Source organism: Entelurus aequoreus, linkage group LG14 (assembly GCF_033978785.1).
Source record: "Entelurus aequoreus isolate RoL-2023_Sb linkage group LG14, RoL_Eaeq_v1.1, whole genome shotgun sequence".
NCBI lineage: Eukaryota > Metazoa > Chordata > Actinopteri > Syngnathiformes > Syngnathidae > Entelurus > Entelurus aequoreus.
Genome location: NC_084744.1, coordinates 2,089,008 through 2,108,595, shown reverse-complemented (window position 1 = coordinate 2,108,595; position 19,588 = coordinate 2,089,008). Strand labels below are relative to the sequence as shown.

General features: G+C 40.9%; 1 protein-coding gene across 1 annotated transcript in view; it reads right to left on the bottom strand.

The window, feature by feature from the left end:
* The window catches only part of LOC133665260 (titin-like), a 205,645-nt gene that overhangs the window by 108,472 nt on the left and 77,585 nt on the right, over positions 1–19,588 (bottom strand). The window contains 14 exon segments of the mRNA XM_062070512.1: positions 324–466; positions 556–682; positions 4,031–4,170; positions 11,927–12,193; positions 12,574–12,840; positions 12,971–13,237; positions 13,420–13,546; positions 13,636–13,775; positions 13,855–14,118; positions 14,298–14,564; positions 14,665–14,931; positions 15,008–15,134; positions 16,153–16,292; positions 16,416–16,685. Coding sequence (XP_061926496.1) covers positions 324–466; positions 556–682; positions 4,031–4,170; positions 11,927–12,193; positions 12,574–12,840; positions 12,971–13,237; positions 13,420–13,546; positions 13,636–13,775; positions 13,855–14,118; positions 14,298–14,564; positions 14,665–14,931; positions 15,008–15,134; positions 16,153–16,292; positions 16,416–16,685 — 2,813 coding nt within the window.

Sequence of the window (19,588 nt, the reverse complement as noted above, 5' to 3'; positions counted from 1 at the left end):
AGTTAAAAATAAATGAATGACTAAAGAGTTACCAAGTGTTATGTTGCAATACTTTACAATCGTAGGTTGTTTGATCAGGGGTATGTCACCAGAAGGATTTTGCCGGACAAGGAACGGTGATCAAAAGGCTTTTACTCTGGAAGGTGACTTCCTGGAGGCTAAAGCTCCTTATAAGGGCGTGTTGGGAGGCAGCGAGATAAGAGAGTGTTATATATAACTTAAGCACGGCACACAGAGATGATTGAAACAATGCCAGTTGCTAAAGATGCTAACTTCAAAGAATAGTTTGGTAAAAAAATAAAAGATATAATACGAAGTCTCACCCGCTCGCTGGCCTCCATCTTTTGTGCAGCCAGGAACCAACTGACGGCGATGCCTTCGTAGGACAGCTCGCACTCAAAGGAGGCGGTCTGCCCGGCCGTCACCGTCACGTCCTTCAGCGGCTGCAGGAGGCGGATGGGCCGCGCTGAAGGGAAGACAAGACGTTCACGTCCAATCACAGCCCACGACACAAGAGCCCCCTCGCTCTCATTGGCCGCCTGCTGGCCCCCTCACCTTTCACCCGCAGCTGAGCGCTCGACGTGGCGTTTTCCGCCGAGAAGTCCACGCCTCCCGCCATGTCCATGCGCACGTTGTAGAGGATCAGAAGATGTTTGCTTCCCTCCTCCTTTATCTCCACGTCCTGACAGGGTCACAGGTCACATGTCTCAACACTCACCCATAAAAAACTCAACAGCTTATATTAGGAGTTGGCGATACAGCCTCAAAAGGTACACTATATTGCCAAAAGTATTTGGCCACCCATCCTAATGATGAGAATCAGGTGTCCTAATCACTTGGCCCGGTGTATCAAATCAAGCACTTAGGCATGGAGACTGTTTCTACAAACATTTGTGAAAGAATGGGCCGCTTTCAGTGATTTCCAGCGTGGAACTGTCACAGGATGCCACCTGTGCAACAAATCCAGTCCTGAAATTTCCCAGCTCCTTAATATTCCAAAGTCAACTTTATTATAAGAAAAGTGAAGAGTTTGGGAACAACAGCAACTCAGCCACCAAGTGGTAGGCCAGGTAAACTGACAGAGAGGTCAGCATAGTGCAGGGGTCACCAACCTTTTTGAAAGCAAGAGCTACTTCTTGGGTAGTGATTAATGCGAAGGGCTACCAGTTTGATACACACGTCAATAAATTGCCAGAAATAGCCAATTTGCTCAATTTACCTTTAACTCTGTTATTATTAATAATTAATGATATTTACACTTAATTGAACGGTTTAAAAGAGGAGAAAACACGAAAAAAAAAGACAATTAAATTTTGAAACATAGCTTATCTTCAATTTCGAATCTTTAAAATTCTAAATTCAACCGAAAAAAAGAAGAGAAAAACTTAAAAAAATAATTTATGGAACATCATTAGTAATTTTTCCTGATTAAGATTAATTTTAGAATTTTGATGACATGTTTTAAATAGGTTAAAATCCAATCTGCACTTTGTTAGAATATATAACAAATTGGACCAAGCTATATTTCTAACAAAGACAAATCATTATTTCTTCTAGATTTTCCAGAACAAAAATTTTAAAAGAAATTCAAAAGACTTTGAAATAAGATTTAAATTTGATTCTACAGATTTTCTAGATTTGCCAGAATAATTTTTTTGAATTTTAATCATAATAAGTTTGAAGAAATATTTCACAAATATTCTTCGTCGAAAAAACAGAAGCTAAAATGAAGAATTAAATTAAAATGTATTTATTATTCTTTACAATAAAAAAAATACATTTACTTGAACATTGATTTAAATTGTCAGGAAAGAAGAGGAAGGAATTTAAAAGGTAAAAAGGTATATGTGTTTAAAAATCCTAAAATCATTTTTAAGGTTGTATTTTTTCTCTAAAATTGTCTTTCTGAAAGTTATAAGAAGCAAAGTAAAAAAAATTAATGAATTTATTTAAACAAGTGAAGACCAAGTCTTTAAAATATTTTCTTGGATTTTCAAATTCTATTTGAGTTTTGTCTCTCTTAGAATTAAAAATGTCGGGCAAAGCGAGACCAGCTTGCTAGTAAATAAATACAATTTAAAAAATAGAGGCAGCTCACTGGTAAGTGCTGCTATTTGAGCTATTTTTAGAACAGGCCAGCGGGCTACTCATCTGGTCCTTACGGGCTACCTGGTGCCCGCGTTGGTGACCCCTGGCATAGTGCAAAGACTTTCTGCACAGTCACTTGCTACAGACCTCCAAACTTCATGTGACCTTCAAATTAGCCCACGTACAGTACGCAGAGAGCTTCATAGAATGGCTTTCCATGGCCGAGCAGCTGCCTCTAAGCCATACATCACCAAGTCCAATGCAAAGCGTGGGATGCAGTGGTGTAAAGGACATCACCACTGGACTCTAGAGCAGTGGAGACGCCTTCTCTGGACTGATGAATCACACTTTTCCATCTGATGGACCAGTCTGGGTTTGGAGGTTGCCAGGAGAACGCTACATTTCGGACTGCATTGTGCCGAGTGTGACATTTGGTGGAGGAGGAATTATGGTGTCGGGTTGTTTTTTTGGTGTATGTTGCAGCTTTCTGCGATATTAGGATACATCACTGGGCATTATTAGTATTTCAACACTCATTTTCTGATGTATTATTTGATCAAAATAAGATCAATAATACAATACATGGTTCTCAAACATAAACATAACCTGGAAATACAGTACTAGGGTTGTCCCGATACCAATATTTTGGTACCGGTACCAAAATGTATTTCAATAATTTTCGGTACTTTTCTAAATAAAGGGGACCACAAAAAATGTCATTATTGTCCTTATAGTAACAAAACATGTTAGTGTACATGAAATATATGTTTATTATTGTCATTTAGTCCTTCAATAAAATAGTCAACATACTAGACAACTTGTCTTTTAGTAGTAAGTAAACAAACTAAGACTCCTAATTAGTCGTATGCAGTAACATATTGTGTCATTTATACACCTATTATTTTCTACACATTATGAGGGACAAACTGTAAAAATGGATTATTAATTCACTTGTTCATTTACTGTTAATATCTGCTTATTTCCTGTTTGAACATGTTCTATCTACACTTCTGTTCAAATGTAATAATCACTTATTCTCCTCTTCTTTGATACTTGACATTAGTTTTGGAAGATACCACACGTTTAGGTATCGATGCGATACCAAGTAGTTACAGGATCATACATTGGTCATATTCAAAGTCCTCATGTGTCCAGGGACGTATTTACTGACTTTATAAACATTTTTTAAAAAGGAAAAAAGATTTTGCGACGCTAAAAAATATCGACTTAATCATAGTGGTATCGACTACTTGTACTTGGTATCATTACAGTGGATGTCAGGTGTAGATCCACCCATGGCATTTGTTTACATTGTGACGGCGGTGAGCTATTGTATCCTCCTATGGTGTGTAATGAAGCATGTTTAGCTATTCCTCCTCCTCCAGTGATAATGTACTTGTAAGAAACGTACTATATTTGTCGCCATGGAGACCAGGATAGGTGATTTAGAAGTAGCTAAAACACTGTGGATGGACGTTAGCCGCTAGCGAGCTAGCCATGTCTTAAAGCAGCTCTTCCTGAGGGTGTTTCAGTGTTATAACTTCACCTTTATCTTGACTTTTTACACCATTCTCCCTTTTCTGTCTACACACTGTGTCTGCTTGTAAGTACTCTGTGTGTGTGCGCTGCCCAACATGCTCCTCTGCGCCTAAAACCAGCAATCCCTGCCTTGGATGTTCTTAGACTTTGTAAATACTTTGCGGGACCATCAAATGATTCAAATGCTCTGCATGTTCTGCTTGTTCTTTGGCTTTTTTGTGACATTTCTTCCAAACCGTGGTCAAGGGAAAAGGAAGAAACGAAAAAGAAGACGATAGACACAACACTGCAAAACTGGAAGTCAACCAACCACCTTCCCGGAAACGGCTCGTGTACCACTTCCAACTTTCATGTTTGCAAACACTTTGAATTGCTTCCTGATAACGACTAAAGATGGACTCACCGTTGACGGGCGCAAATCTTCTCCTTTCATCTTCCAGTTTCCTTGGACATCGTCCTCAGAAATCTCTATCTCAAATCTGGCCATCTCCGTTTCGGTCACCTCGACGCTGTAGAGTGGACGAACCACCTTGATGTCACGCGCTGAAGAACAGAGACCCAGACAAAGAAATGACAGTCAACCAGAGAACGCTGCTAACATTCCTAGCATCCGCCTGAGAGTTCAAATGTTAAATGAAATTAAACAATGGATGTCCGCTAACTTTTGGCAACTCAACGCTAAGAAAACGGAAATGCTGATTATCGGTCCTGCTGGACACCAACATCTATTTAATAATACCACCTTAACATTTGACAACCAAACAATTAAACAAGGAGACTCGGTAAAGAATCTGGGTATTATCTTCCACCCAACTCTCTCGTTTGAGTCACACATTAAGAGTGTTACTAAAACAACTCTCTCCTTTGAGTCACACATTAAGAGTGTTACTAAAACAACTCTCTCGTTTGAGTCACACATTAAGAGTGTTACTAAAACAACTCTCTCCTTTGACTCGCACATTAAGAGTGTTACTAAAACAACTCTCTCGTTTGAGTCGCACATTAAGAGTGTTACTAAAACTACTCTCTCCTTTGAGTCACACATTAAGAGTGTTACTAAAACAACTCTCTCGTTTGAGTCACACATTAAGAGTGTTACTAAAACAACTCTCTCGTTTGAGTCGCACATTAAGAGTGTTACTAAAACAACTCTCTCGTTTGAGTCACACATTAAGAGTGTTACTAAAACAACTCTCTCGTTTGAGTCACACATTAAGAGTGGTACTAAAACAACTCTCTCGTTTGAGTCGCACATTAAGAGTGTTACTAAAACAACTCTCTCGTTTGAGTCACACATTAAGAGTGTTACTAAAACAACTCTCTCCTTTGAGTCACACATTAAGAGTGTTACTAAAACAACTCTCTCCTTTGACTCGCACATTAAGAGTGTTACTAAAACAACTCTCTCGTTTGAGTCGCACATTAAGAGTGTTACTAAAACAACTCTCTCGTTTGAGTCGCACATTAAGAGTGTTACTAAAACAACTCTCTCGTTTGAGTCGCACATTAAGAGTGTTACTAAAACAACTCTCTCCTTTGACTCGCACATTAAGAGTGTTACTAAAACAACTCTCTCGTTTGAGTCGCACATTAAGAGTGTTACTAAAACTACTCTCTCCTTTGAGTCACACATTAAGAGTGTTACTAAAACAACTCTCTCGTTTGAGTCACACATTAAGAGTGTTACTAAAACAACTCTCTCGTTTGAGTCGCACATTAAGAGTGTTACTAAAACAACTCTCTCGTTTGAGTCACACATTAAGAGTGTTACTAAAACAACTCTCTCGTTTGAGTCACACATTAAGAGTGGTACTAAAACAACTCTCTCGTTTGAGTCGCACATTAAGAGTGTTACTAAAACAACTCTCTCGTTTGAGTCACACATTAAGAGTGTTACTAAAACAACTCTCTCCTTTGAGTCACACATTAAGAGTGTTACTAAAACAACTCTCTCCTTTGACTCGCACATTAAGAGTGTTACTAAAACAACTCTCTCGTTTGAGTCGCACATTAAGAGTGTTACTAAAACAACTCTCTCGTTTGAGTCGCACATTAAGAGTGTTACTAAAACAACTCTCTCGTTTGAGTCGCACATTAAGAGTGTTACTAAAACAACTCTCTCGTTTGAGTCGCACATTAAGAGTGTTACTAAAACAACTCTCTCGTTTGAGTCGCACATTAAGAGTGTTACTAAAACAACTCTCTCGTTTGAGTCACACATTAAGAGTGTTACTAAAACAACTCTCTCCTTTGAGTCACACATTAAGAGTGTTACTAAAACAACTCTCTCGTTTGAGTCGCACATTAAGAGTGTTACTAAAACAACTCTCTCGTTTGAGTCACACATTAAGAGTGTTACTAAAACAACTCTCTCGTTTGAGTCACACATTAAGAGTGGTACTAAAACAACTCTCTCGTTTGAGTCGCACATTAAGAGTGTTACTAAAACAACTCTCTCGTTTGAGTCACACATTAAGAGTGTTACTAAAACAACTCTCTCCTTTGAGTCACACATTAAGAGTGTTACTAAAACAACTCTCTCCTTTGACTCGCACATTAAGAGTGTTACTAAAACAACTCTCTCGTTTGAGTCGCACATTAAGAGTGTTACTAAACAACTCTCTCGTTTGAGTCGCACATTAAGAGTGTTACTAAAACAACTCTCTCGTTTGAGTCGCACATTAAGAGTGTTACTAAAACAACTCTCTCGTTTGAGTCGCACATTAAGAGTGTTACTAAAACAACTCTCTCGTTTGAGTCGCACATTAAGAGTGTTACTAAAACAACTCTCTCGTTTGAGTCGCACATTAAGAGTGTTACTAAAACAACTCTCTCGTTTGAGTCACACATTAAGAGTGTTACTAAAACAACTCTCTCCTTTGAGTCGCACATTAAGAGTGTTACTAAAACAACTCTCTCGTTTGAGTCGCACATTAAGAGTGTTACTAAAACAACTCTCTCGTTTGAGTCGCACATTAAGAGTGTTACTAAAACAACTCTCTCGTTTGAGTCGCACATTAAGAGTGTTACTAAAACAACTCTCTCGTTTGAGTCACACATTAAGAGTGTTACTAAAACAACTCTCTCGTTTGAGTCGCACATTAAGAGTGTTACTAAAACAACTCTCTCGTTTGAGTCGCACGTTAAGAGTGTTACTAAAACAACTCTCTCGTTTGAGTCGCACATTAAGAGTGTTACTAAAACAACTCTCTCGTTTGAGTCGCACATTAAGAGTGTTACTAAAACAACTCTCTCGTTTGAGTCACACATTAAGAGTGTTACTAAAACAACTCTCTCGTTTGAGTCACACATTAAGAGTGTTACTAAAACAACTCTCTCGTTTGAGTCGCACGTTAAGAGTGTTACTAAAACAACTCTCTCGTTTGAGTCGCACGTTAAGAGTGTTACTAAAACAACTCTCTCGTTTGAGTCGCACGTTAAGAGTGTTACTAAAACAACTCTCTCGTTTGAGTCGCACGTTAAGAGTGTTACTAAAACAACTCTCTCGTTTGAGTCACACATTAAGAGTGTTACTAAAACAACTCTCTCGTTTGAGTCACACATTAAGAGTGTTACTAAAACAACTCTCTCGTTTGAGTCGCACATTAAGAGTGTTACTAAAACAACTCTCTCCTTTGAGTCACACATTAAGAGTGTTACTAAAACAACTCTCTCGTTTGAGTCGCACATTAAGAGTGTTACTAAAACAACTCTCTCGTTTGAGTCGCACATTAAGAGTGTTACTAAAACAACTCTCTCGTTTGAGTCGCACATTAAGAGTGTTACTAAAACAACTCTCTCGTTTGAGTCGCACATTAAGAGTGTTACTAAAACAACTCTCTCGTTTGAGTCGCACATTAAGAGTGTTACTAAAACGGCCTTCTTTCATCTCCGTAATATCGCTAAAATTCGCTCCATTTTGTCCACAAGCGACGCTGAGGTCATTATTCATGCGTTCGTTACATCTCGTCTCGATTACTGTAACGTTTTATTTTCGGGCCTTCCTATGTCTAGTGTCGTAGAATTTCTGACCTTTTGACCTATATTTCTTGTCTTTTAAGAATGTCCGCTCATTTTCAATTCTCTTGTATTTTGTGCCATTGAATGGACCAGTTGTGGGACAAAAGTGAATATTAAGTCGTGCCAACCTGTCTACAGAATGTGTTGACTGTCTAAAGGATTCGAGTTGTTATGGAACAGATAGGGAAAACAACCAGACATTGACGCACTCGATAAGGAACAATGACGCACAAGAGACATATAAAAAATGGCAGAAGACCGGAACTCGACAGTGATTTTGGCTTGTGTGTGTCTTGTTTACTCCGGAGTAACACGTGGTCTGTCTGCACGGCCAACTTAATTCAACCTGCACTTCTGATAATGGGTAAATACATTTGTTGTACTAAACTACTTTTGTTGCCTGTTTAAGCTTCGGACAATCCACTACACTAGCATTAAAAGATTACAGTTGGTACAAAATGCGGCTGCTAGACTTTTGACAAAAACAAGAAAGTTTGATCATATTACGCCTATACTGTATATACCTGTACATATATACATACATATATATATATACCTATACTGGCTCACTTGCACTGGCTTCCTGTGCACCTAAGATGCGACTTTAAGGTTTTACTACTTACGTATAAAATATTACACGGTTTAGCTCCTGCCTATCTTGCTGATTGTATTGTACCATATGTCCCGGCAAGAAATCTGCGTTCAAAGAACTCCGGCTTATTAGTGATTCCCAGAGCCCAAAAAAAGTCTGCGGGCTATAGAGTGTTTTCTATTCGGGCTCCAATACTATGGAATGCCCTCCTGGTAAAAGCTAGAGATGCTACCTCAGTAGAAGCATTTAAGTCCCATCTTAAAACTCATTTATATATTCTAGCCTTTAAATAGACTCCCTTTTAAGACCAGTTGATCTGCCATTTCTTTTCTCCTCTGCTCCCCTCTCCCTTACGGAGGGGGAGTTGCACAGGTCCGGTGGCCACGGATGAAGTGCTGGTTGTCCAGAGTCGGGACCCGGGGTGGACCGCTAGCCTGTGCATCGGTTGGAGACATCTCTACGCTGCTGACCCGTCTCCGCTCGGGATGGTTTCCTGTTGGCCCCGCTGTGGACTGGACTCTCGCTGATGTGTTGGATCCACTGTGGACTGGACTTTCACAATATTATGTCAGACCCACTCGACATCCATTGCTTTCGGTCTCCCCTAGAGGGGGGGGGGTTACCCACATATGCGGTCCTCTCCAAGGTTTCTCATAGTCATTCACATTGACGTCCCACTGGGGTGAGTTTTCCTTGCCCGTATGTGGGCTCTGTACCGAGGATGTCGTTGTGGCTTGTACAGCCCTTTGAGACACTTGTGATTTAGGGCTATATAAATAAACATTGATTGATTGATTGATTGATTTGTTGGGTCTGCTCCTGTCTCTGGCCATGCTCCCCCCACCCCAGCAGACAATGGCTTGGAACACCGCAGAGGCCACCACAGTGTAAAAGGTTTTGTTGTTGTTGTTTTATTTTTGTGGCTGTGTGTAGAAGTGGCTGGCTGCATCAGCTCTGCTCTTTTAATGTCTTTAATGTCCTTTGATGTTACCCTCTTACACACATGTTTATGTGACCCCCTGTCCAGGGGCCCAGGCTGAGACTGATTTTTTTTTAAGCGTTTACTTGTTTCTCACCTTGTTCGGGGCGTAATGTTTGTCTGCTCTTGAATAGAATTGTGCTGAAAATCTTAATTTCCCCTCGGGGATTAGTAAAGTATTTCTGACCTGTTGACTCAATGCCAGCATTCTTCACGTGTAGGGGAAGGTGGGGCTAAAAGTCACAGGGGTAAGTTGTCACAAGCCTATTATCAGCATCTCCAGTAGAGGGAGCAACCTGTTAAAGTCATAACATCCGGGAAACATACTTCTGTTCAAGCGTGAGTGTCAGCCATCTTGTTTCTAGCAGCAGAATCAGAAAAACAGTTACAGTGATTTTTACCTTCTTATGAAGACGATTTGCTCAAGGTAGGAATTTTGATGTTACACTAATGTTTGTAATCATAAACGTAATCTTTTTGTTGCAATAAATAGTGAAAAACATAAGTAATGGATGGGATAAGTTCTAGTTTAGATATGTAAAGCGTGTCGACCCAAATATGACGTTTTGAACCAGAAGTTGCCTTGGGGTAAGTTGTCACACTGTGTGACAACTTACCCCAAGAGTCGAGAGTAACATGTCTCCATCATTTTACTGGAATAATTGTACATTTCTGTTATGTTTAGGCTAAGCTGAGTCTATTTGTACAACCTAAAATAATATTTCTTTGCAGATGCGGGACTACAAACGAAAAACAGAACGTGGACGGTTTTCGAAAGATGCGATGGAGGCTGCTGCTGAAGCTGCTGCTGAAGCTGCTGCTGGAGCTGCTGCTGAAGCTGTTGTTAAAGGCGGTCTAAGCATCAGAAAATCAGCCAGCATCAATGACGTAAACCAGGGGTCAGCAACCTTTTTGAAAGCAAGAGCTACTTCTTGGGTAGTGATTAATGCGAAGGGCTACCAGTTTGATACACACTTCAATAAATTGCCAGAAATAGCCAATTTGCTCAATTTACCTTTAACTCTATGTTATTATTAATAATTAATGATATTTACACTTAATTGAACGGTTTCAAAGAGGAGAAAACAAGAAAAAAATGACAATTAAATTTTGAAACATAGTTTATTTTCAATTTCGACTCTTTAAAATTCAAAATTCAACCGAAAAAAAGAAGAGGAAAAACTAGCTAATTCGAATCTTTTTGAGAAAATTTAAAAAATAATTTATGGAACATCATTAGTCAATTTTCCTGATTAAGATTAATTTTACAATTTTGATGACATGTTTTAAATAGGTTAAAATCCAATCTGCACTTTGTTAGAATATATAACAAATTGGACCAAGCTATATTTCTAACAAAGACAAATCATTATTTCTTCTAGATTTTCCAGAACAAAAATTTTAAAAGAAATTCAAAAGACTTTGAAATAAGATTTAAATTTGATTCTACAGATTTTCTAGATTTGCCAGAATAATTTTTTTGAATTTTAATCATAATAAGTTTGAAGAAATATTTCACAAATATTCTTCGTCGAAAAAACAGAAGCTAAAATGAAGAATTAAATTAAAATGTATTTATTATTCTTTACAATAAAACAAATAAATTTACTTGAACATTGATTTAAATTGTCAGGAAAGAAGAGGAAGGAATTTAAAAGGTAAAAAGGTAAATGTGTTTAAAAATCCTAAAATTATTATAAGGTTGTATTTTTTTCTCTAAAATTGTCTTTCTGAAAGTTATATGAAGTAAAGTAAAAAAAAAAATGCATTTATTCAAACAAGTGAAGACCAAGTCTTTAAAATATTTTCTTGGATTTTCAAATTCTATTTGAGTTTTGTCTCTCTTAGAATTAAAAATGTCGGGCAAAGCGAGACCAGCTTGCTAGTAAATAAATACAATTTAAAAAATAGAGGCAGCTCACTGGTAAGTGCTGCTATTTGAGCTATTTTTAGAACAGGCCAGCGGGCTACTCATCTGGTCCTTACGGGCTACCTGGTGCCCGCGGGCACCACCTTGGTGACCCCTGACGTAAACTATAAAACCTTAGGTCGCTATGTTAAAGTTTACATAGCCAATAACAACAGTCTGAATGACGTTTAACTGGGTTACACATCTCACCGCCAAGTGCTGACTAAAACGATAGAGGATAGTTTGGTAGAGTATGTAAAAAAAGATGCAAAAATATTCTATGGAATTACAATTACGGATTTAAGAAAGCTGGCATATCAAATGGCACTGGCAAACAAAGTTACCAATATACCACCACCCTGGATCGAATACGAGATGGCTGGATCTGACTGGGCTAGAGGTTTTCTTGATAGAAATAAAACCATATAATTGAGAACAGCCGAAGCAACTTCAATCCAGAGAATGATCGTGTACAAATGGCGTGGATCAAATAGAGTGAGACAATTTACCCCATGCACTGTGACAATTTACCCTACAGCTGGGGTAAAAAGTCTCACTTGATAGTGAACACTAAAATTGTAAATATTTGGTAATAAACATAGTTACATGAAATATTACCTGCTCTGTTATTACTTGAGTTCTTATTTAACATTTTGATCTGGAAAAGTTTTTTAAATTATGACGAGTCTATGAGACAAGAAATACAAGTTTTGTGACTTCTAGCCCCACCTTCCCCTACTTGTTAACTCAGTGCTAGCATTCTCATAGCAGTATAGTATGAGTTAGCAATGCATTTTACCTTCAATGTTGAGATTAGCGGTAGTTTGGTCCGAGCCGCAGTCACAGGAGTACTCGCCCATGTCGCTCTTCTCAGCCTTGCGGATAGTCAGGATACGTTTCTTGCCGTCCCTGGTCAGAGCGATGTTTTTGGAGGGTGTGAGCTCTTTATCGCCCATGTACCATTTGACGTCTGCGGCGGCTCTGCTCAGCTCGCACACGAGCTTCACTTGGTCCTTTTCCACAGCCGAGCAATTCTGTAGTTTGGTGGTGAAGTACAAGTCGCCCTCTGCGGAGAAACATGTTTCAGTGGCAAGCTGGCGAGGTTGGGATAGACAAGAAAAGATAGGCGCTTCTCTTCTGGGTTTCAACTGTTGTACTTTGGTACTTACACTTAAGTCTGTTGAGCGCATGAGTGTGTTTACGCTGAGAAGTACGGCAATACACTGTGGTACCAGGATGTTGCACTCAATGGTCGCTATACTACACCGACTCAGAAACTAAGTACACAGTGTACGCAGCATACTTGTTGAAGTGTTAGTAAAGCCGATGATAACCATTCAAAAAACAAAAACCTCATCTGTTGGGACTTTGCAATACTGGAAGATCCTAAAAGAAGATGAGAGCTAACACTAGGAAGCACCGCATTGTGGATTCCGGGACACTAACCGATGACGGTGAGCATGGCGCTGACACTCTTGTCCATGGCCTCCACCTTGATCATGGACGTGTCGTCCATAACGACCTCCTTGAGGGTCAGCGTGTGGACGGTTCCCTGTTCCGACATGTGCACCACCTTGCTTGGGTGAAGGCGCACGTCGTTCTTGTACCAGACCACCGGTATCTTTTCGTGAGAGAGTTGCACGCTGAACTCTGCCGTTTCACGTTCCTTCACCGTCACGTCCTTGATGGGTTTAACAAACTTCAGGCGGATACCTGTCACAAGAAAAGCCCAAAAAAAACCTCAAGACATTTTTTGTGGTTGAGGAACCACAGTCCCCTTTTCTCTGCACGGTAATCGATGGCCTTCTCCTTGTTTTTCAATCTACCAGATACTATGTGGTACCTTGGATGACCAGCTTGCCGGTCGTTCTCTTGTCATCTGCTTCAAACATGTACGTGGCTTCGTCTTCATAGGCAGCCGATGGGATCAGCAGGGCGTACGTGTTCCCGTCCTGGATTATTTCATACTTGTCGTCAGTCTGCAGCTCCTGTGAACCCTTCAGCCAGCGGAAGCTCTTCGGGGCTCTCGACACTTCCACCTCAAACCTGGCTGGGTCTGTCTCGTACACATGCACGTCACTCAGCGGCGTCAGGAAGTTGAGAGGAAGTTCTGAAAGACGAAAAAAGTGAAGTTGTTGTCCTGTGACTTAAGGTGAACTGCGGCTGGACTACATGAATCTGGTTCAAAAGACTTTGTTCATTTAAACGCTGAATATTCCAAGACATTTAATTCTGAACTTGTCGAAACAGACTTCTTGGAATTTTCTAAAAACTTGACAGTCGGTGAGTCACCTTTGATATGCAAGTTGGCAGCACACTTTGCGTTGGCAGCCGTATAAACCACTTCGCCCGTCATGGGCACTTTACAGTTGTACAGGATCAGCGTGTGTTTGCCTCCCTCTTCGATGATGTCCACATCCTGCCGATTTAAAGATAATCATCCCTGAATCCAAGACACTTGAAAGATGAAACAAGCAGATGTGAAGAGTCAGCAGAAGAGGCTCTCACAGAAGAAGGACTCAGGACTACGCCATTCAGTTGCCACTGCCCGTGCACATCGTCCACAGAGATCTCCACCTCAAAACGAGCCGTTTCTCCATCAAAAAGCTCTACACCGTAAATCGGTCGAATCAATTTGACCTTGCGAGCTACCAAAGACACATAAAAGTGCAAATATAAGAACCATGAGCAAAGACAATTTTCATCAAAGTGACAGTTAAGTTTAACCTTCAATATTGAGGTTAGCCACCGTCTTGTCGGTTCCACAGTCACAGGTGTACTTCCCCTTACTGCTCAGCTCCACTTTCCTCAGGACCAAAGACCTTCGAGTGGTCTCTGTCTTTATTACCACCGTCTTGGAGGCAATAATCTCCTTTTCCTCGTAATACCAAACAACAGGCACATCTTTGCTGAGCTCACAGTCCAGAGAGACCGGGTCTTTTTCAGTGGCCGTGTAGTCTTGGAGTTTCACCACAAACACAGCATCACCCTCTGCAACGACACAGTCCAGTCAAGTTTAGAAGAGTCAAATTTTAATGTCGTTGTGAAGGACTGCCGCCCACTGATTGGTCTGGTCAATTACGGTGGACCTCATTCTCAGGGATTTAAAACAGCTTGTAAACTGATTATCAAACCAACATGCAAAAATAACAAAAATAAAAAAGTGTTACCTATGACTGTCAGCTTTGCCATTGAGACTATTCCTTTAGCCTCTGCCTTAATCTGGCAGACATCATCAAGTGTCACCTCCTTCATTTCTAGAACATGCGTCTTTCCTTCCACATGAGTGATCACCGTTCGGCTCAAGTGTAGTTTGACTTCATTGCGGTACCAAACCACGGGTACGTTGTCAAGAGTCAGCTCCAGCTCAAAGCGAGCCGTTTTACCTTCTTTGACAGTTTGGTCTTCAAGTTGCCTCACAATTTTAAGTCTGGTGCCTGGAATACAGCAGGATTTGCCACGCTCGTTAAAGAGGAGACCCGCACAAGCGAGCACTTTGAGCAAGAAACACCACGGAGGTGATCGCATTGGACTTACCTTCCACAGTCAGCCGACCAGTTGATCTCTGACCCAAAACTTCTATTGTGTACTCAGACTCATCGTCAAACTCACAGCTGTTTATGATCAGCATGTGTTTCTTTCCATCGTCGATCATTTCATATTTGGGGCCTGAGACGACAATCTCTGCCCCTCTGAACCACAAGACCTTTGACACGTCCTTGGTGATGGTGCATTCAAACTTAGCTTGTTTCTTTTCAGGAACAGAAACGTCCTTGACAGGCTCAACAAAGCCCATTTCGATCTCTGCCAGGTTTGAATCATTTTGGTGGGTTACTGCTTCGACACGCACACAAACATCGCACATTTTTCCCGGGCTTACCTTTGACGGTCAACATGGCGCTGGTGATGGCGTTTAAAGCCTGATAGGACACTTCGCCCGCCTGGTCCAGCTGGACATTCTTTAAGGCCAGGAAACGTTTGGTCCCTTCGGCTTTGATGTCACACGTCTGGGGAAAAAGGCATCTCGCGCTCAAAACACAATTTTATACAATCTACAGAACCTGGTGCCGGCAAACAACATTGTAACCTCGTACCCGCTCATGTAGGTGTGTAACGGTACGTGTATTTGTATTGAACCGCTTCGGTATGGGGGTTTCGGTTCGGTTCGGAGGTGTACCGAACGAGTTTCCACACGAACATATTAAGTAGCCGCCTAAGCTAAAGTCTTAACAAGCTGCTCCGCTTCGTTCAGCCTCTGCAGCACCCGGCATTGTCCCACCCACACAACCATCTGATTGGTTACATACAAAGCGGTAACAGCCAATCAGCAGTGCGTATTCAGAGCGCATGGTGTCAGTGCTCCAGCGTCGTGATGAGCAGGTAGGTGTTTAGCAGGTGCGCATAAGGCAGCGTACTCTCCCCAAATGATAATAAACACCTCCCAGTCAACTACTAGTAACATCACTATGTTGACCTTCTAGAAACGTTAAACTGCAGCTCAGCTCGCTCGCAGTCCTGGCTTGAGGTGAAGGCTAATTAGCTTTTAGCGTAACGTTAGCTCATTTTGCGGAGTGTGTGCGTGTGTGTTACGGACAGCAAAGCCCTGTCTGTCTGTTATTTCACTTCACCTTTTTCTGTGTTGATTGAGCTGTGTTGAAGCAGCAAAAAAGGACATTATGTTAAATGAAGAGTTTCTGTCTCTGATAGATGATATAATAATGTAAGTGCATCATTAAGCCTACATGAACTCCGTGGTGTTCAGGGATGAATAGTCTCTCCTATTGCTATTGTACTATTTTTTCAGCTATAGTTACATGAATCATTAGTAATGGAGCAGCCGCTGCTGCCCACTGCTCCCCTCACCTCCCGGGGGGTGAACAAGGGGATGGGTCAAATGCAGAGGACAAATTTCACCACACCTAGTGTGTGTGACAATCATTGGTACTTTAACTTTAACTTTAACTTTACACACACACTTGCAACCACCATGAGTCCATATGCTGCACAGGGAGCGGCAGAACTTACCGGAGATCGCGTCAGCACTTGTCCCTGAAGTTTCCATTCCCCAACGACGTCGTCCTCTGAAATCTCCGTGTCAAAGTTGGCTTCTTCTTTCTCAACCACTTCGAGGCTAACAAGTGGCTTCAGGATCTCCGCTTCCCGCTCTGAACCACACAACAAGAGTACCAGTAAGATGTCTTTTTTCATGGCTTTCACATCCGACACATTCATTTGGGATGGCACCCACAAATTGAGGTAGTGAGTCAATCATTGTGCTGCTACCGCACCTCCAAGGCTCAGCTTGGCCATGTACTTGCGGCCTTCCACTTCCACGGTATAATCCGCCACGTCGTCCGGCTGGCAGTTATTGATGGTGAGAGTCATCAAGATGCCATCTTTGACGATCTCCACCTTTTCGGAAGGTGCCAGCTCGGTTTCGCCTTTGTACCACTTCCAGTTGGGCGTTTCCTTGAAAAGCTGACATCGGAATATTGCCTTGGACTTGGGTCTTACGTGCTGGTCCCTCAGAGGCTTCACCAGCCAGTCTTTGATGACCTCTGGGCGGATAAGAGCACAAGATATGTTCACGCCTAACAAACATGATACTCTAGTCTTAGTTATAAATGGTTTTATATGTACATTTGTAAATCCTTTTCAACTTATATTCAATTGAATAGACACATTGCAAAAAAGGCATGTTTACCAGTGTGTTACATGGCCTTTCCTTTTAACAACACTCAGTAAAGGTTTGGGAAGTGAGGAGACACATTTTTGACGTGGAATTCTTTCCCATTCTTGCTTGATGTACAGCTTAAGTTGTTCAACAGTCTCCCTTCTCATATTTTAGCCTTCATATTGCACCACACCTTTTCAATGGCATCGTCTTGCTGAAATAAGCAGGGGCGTCCATGATAACGTTGCTTGGATGGCAACATATGTTGCTCCAAAAGCTGTATGTACCTTTCAGCATTAATGGTGCCTTCACAGATGTGTAAGTTACCCATGTCTTGGCCACTAATACACCCCCATACCATCACACATGTTGCCTTTTACACTTTCACCCTAGAACAGCCCGGGTGGTTCTTTTCCTCTTTGTTCCGGAGGACACGACGTCCACAGTTTCCAAAAACAATTTGAAATGTGGACTCGTCAGACCACAGAACACTTTTCCACTTTGCATCAGTCCATCTTAGATAAGCTCGGGCCCAGCAAAGCGTTTCTGGGTGTTGTTGATAAATGGCTTTGCATAGTGGAGTTTTAAAGGCCTACTGAAAGCCACTACTAGCGACCACGCAGTCTGATAGTTTATATATCAATGATGAAATCTTAACATTATAACACATGCCAATACGGCCGGGTTAACTTATAAAGTGACATTTTAAATTTGCCGCTAAACTTCCGGTTCAAAACGCCTCTGAGGATGACGTATGCGCGTGACGTAGCCCGGGGAACACGGGTATGCCTTCCACATTGAAGCCAATACGAAAAAGCTCTGTTTTCATTTCATAATTCCACAGTATTCTGGACATCTGTGTTCGTGAATCTGTTGCAATCATGTTCATTGCATTATGGAGAAGGAAGCTGAGCAAGCAAAGAAGAAAGTTGTCGCTGCGAAATGGACGTATTTTTCGAACGTAGTCAGCAACAACAGTACACAGCCGGCGCTTCTTTGTTTACATTTCCGAAAGATGCAGTCAAGATGGAAGAACTCGGATAACAGAGACTCTAACCAGGAGGACTTTTGACTTCGATACACAGACGCCTGTAGAGAACTGGGACAACACAGACTCTTACCAGGATTACTTTGATTTGGATGACAAAGACGCAGACGTGCTACTGTGAGTATGCAGCTTTGGCTTCTAAACATTTGATCGCTTGACCGTATGTGCGCAACTTTGCGTATATGTTCAACTGACTACGTCACGCTACTTCCGGTAGGGGCAAGCCTTTTTTTTATCAGATACCAAAAGTTGCAATCTTTATCGTCGTTGTTCTATACTAAATCCTTTCAGCAAAAATATGGCAATATCGCAAAATGATCAAGTATGACACATAGAATAGATCTGCTATCCCCGTTTAAATAAAAAAAATTTATTTCAGTAGGCCTTTAACTTGCACGTACAGATGTAGCGACCAACTGTAGTTACTGACAGTGGTTTTCTGAAGTGTTCCTGAGCCCATGTGGGGATATCCTTTACACACTAATGTGGCTTTTTGATGCTGTACCGCCTGAGGGATCCAAGGTGTGTAATATCATGGCTTACGTGCAGTGATTTCTCCAGATTCTCTGAACCTTTTGATGATATTACGGAGCGTAGATGGTGAAATCCCTAAATTCCTTGTTGAGAAATGTTGTTCTTTAAACAATTTGCTCAGGCATTTGTTGACAAAGTGGTGACCCTCGCCCCGTCCTTGTTTGTGAATGACTGGAAGCTGCTTTTATGCCCAATCATGGCACCCACCTGTTCCCAATTAGCCTGTTCACCTGTGGGATGTTCCAAATAAGTCTTTGATGTGCATTCCTCAACTTTCTCACTCTTTTTTGCCACTTGTGCCAGCTTTTTTGGAAACATGTCGCAGGCATCAAATTCCAAATGAGCGAATATTTGCAAAACATAACAAACTTGACCAGTTTGAACATGACATATCGTGTCTTTGAAGTGTGTTCAATTAATTATAATAATAACTTATAATTATAAGTTGAAAAGGATTTGTTGTATTCTCTTTTTATTGAGCATTTACACAACGTGACAACTTCACTGCTTTTGTAGTTTGTACTATTGTAGCCTACATTAGTTTATGCGTTACAACTTAAAAGTTAAATACACTTTAAAGTTTTTCAAAGTACAAATCACATTTTTGAGGGGTTGTGTTAATACCAGGGGTTATTTTGATCCGATATCGATATCGGATAGCAGCAAAATAATAAGTATTGATGCAAAATGTCCGACATAAGCCCTGATACAGTCGCTCCTGCAAGACATTCATGTGGGCAAAGATGGACAGCCGAACAGTATAAGCACACAAGGTTGGTCTTTTCTTGTAATTCAGTCAAGTCCTTTACAAAAGGTAAACATGGCATAGGCTATAAGCTCTTAAGAGCTAGCAGCTACACAACAGCTAAGCATACGTTATTAGTGTCCTTACTTGAACAATATTGCAGTCTAAAACAGCACATGTGTCAATAATCATAGTTGCATATTACTGACACATACAAAGTCTCCAAGGCATGTTAGAAAGTATCCAGTAAGTAACGTGTCTGCATCATTCAATTTACTGTGTCATGACTTAACTCAATGAATTATTGCGGCCAATATGTGTCGGCAAAAAACATAACCACTCCACTTCACCTTAAAGGCCTACTGAAAGCCACTACTAGCGACCACGCAGTCTGATAGTTTATATATCAATGATGAAATCTTAACATTGCAATACATGCCAATACGGCCGGGTTAACTTA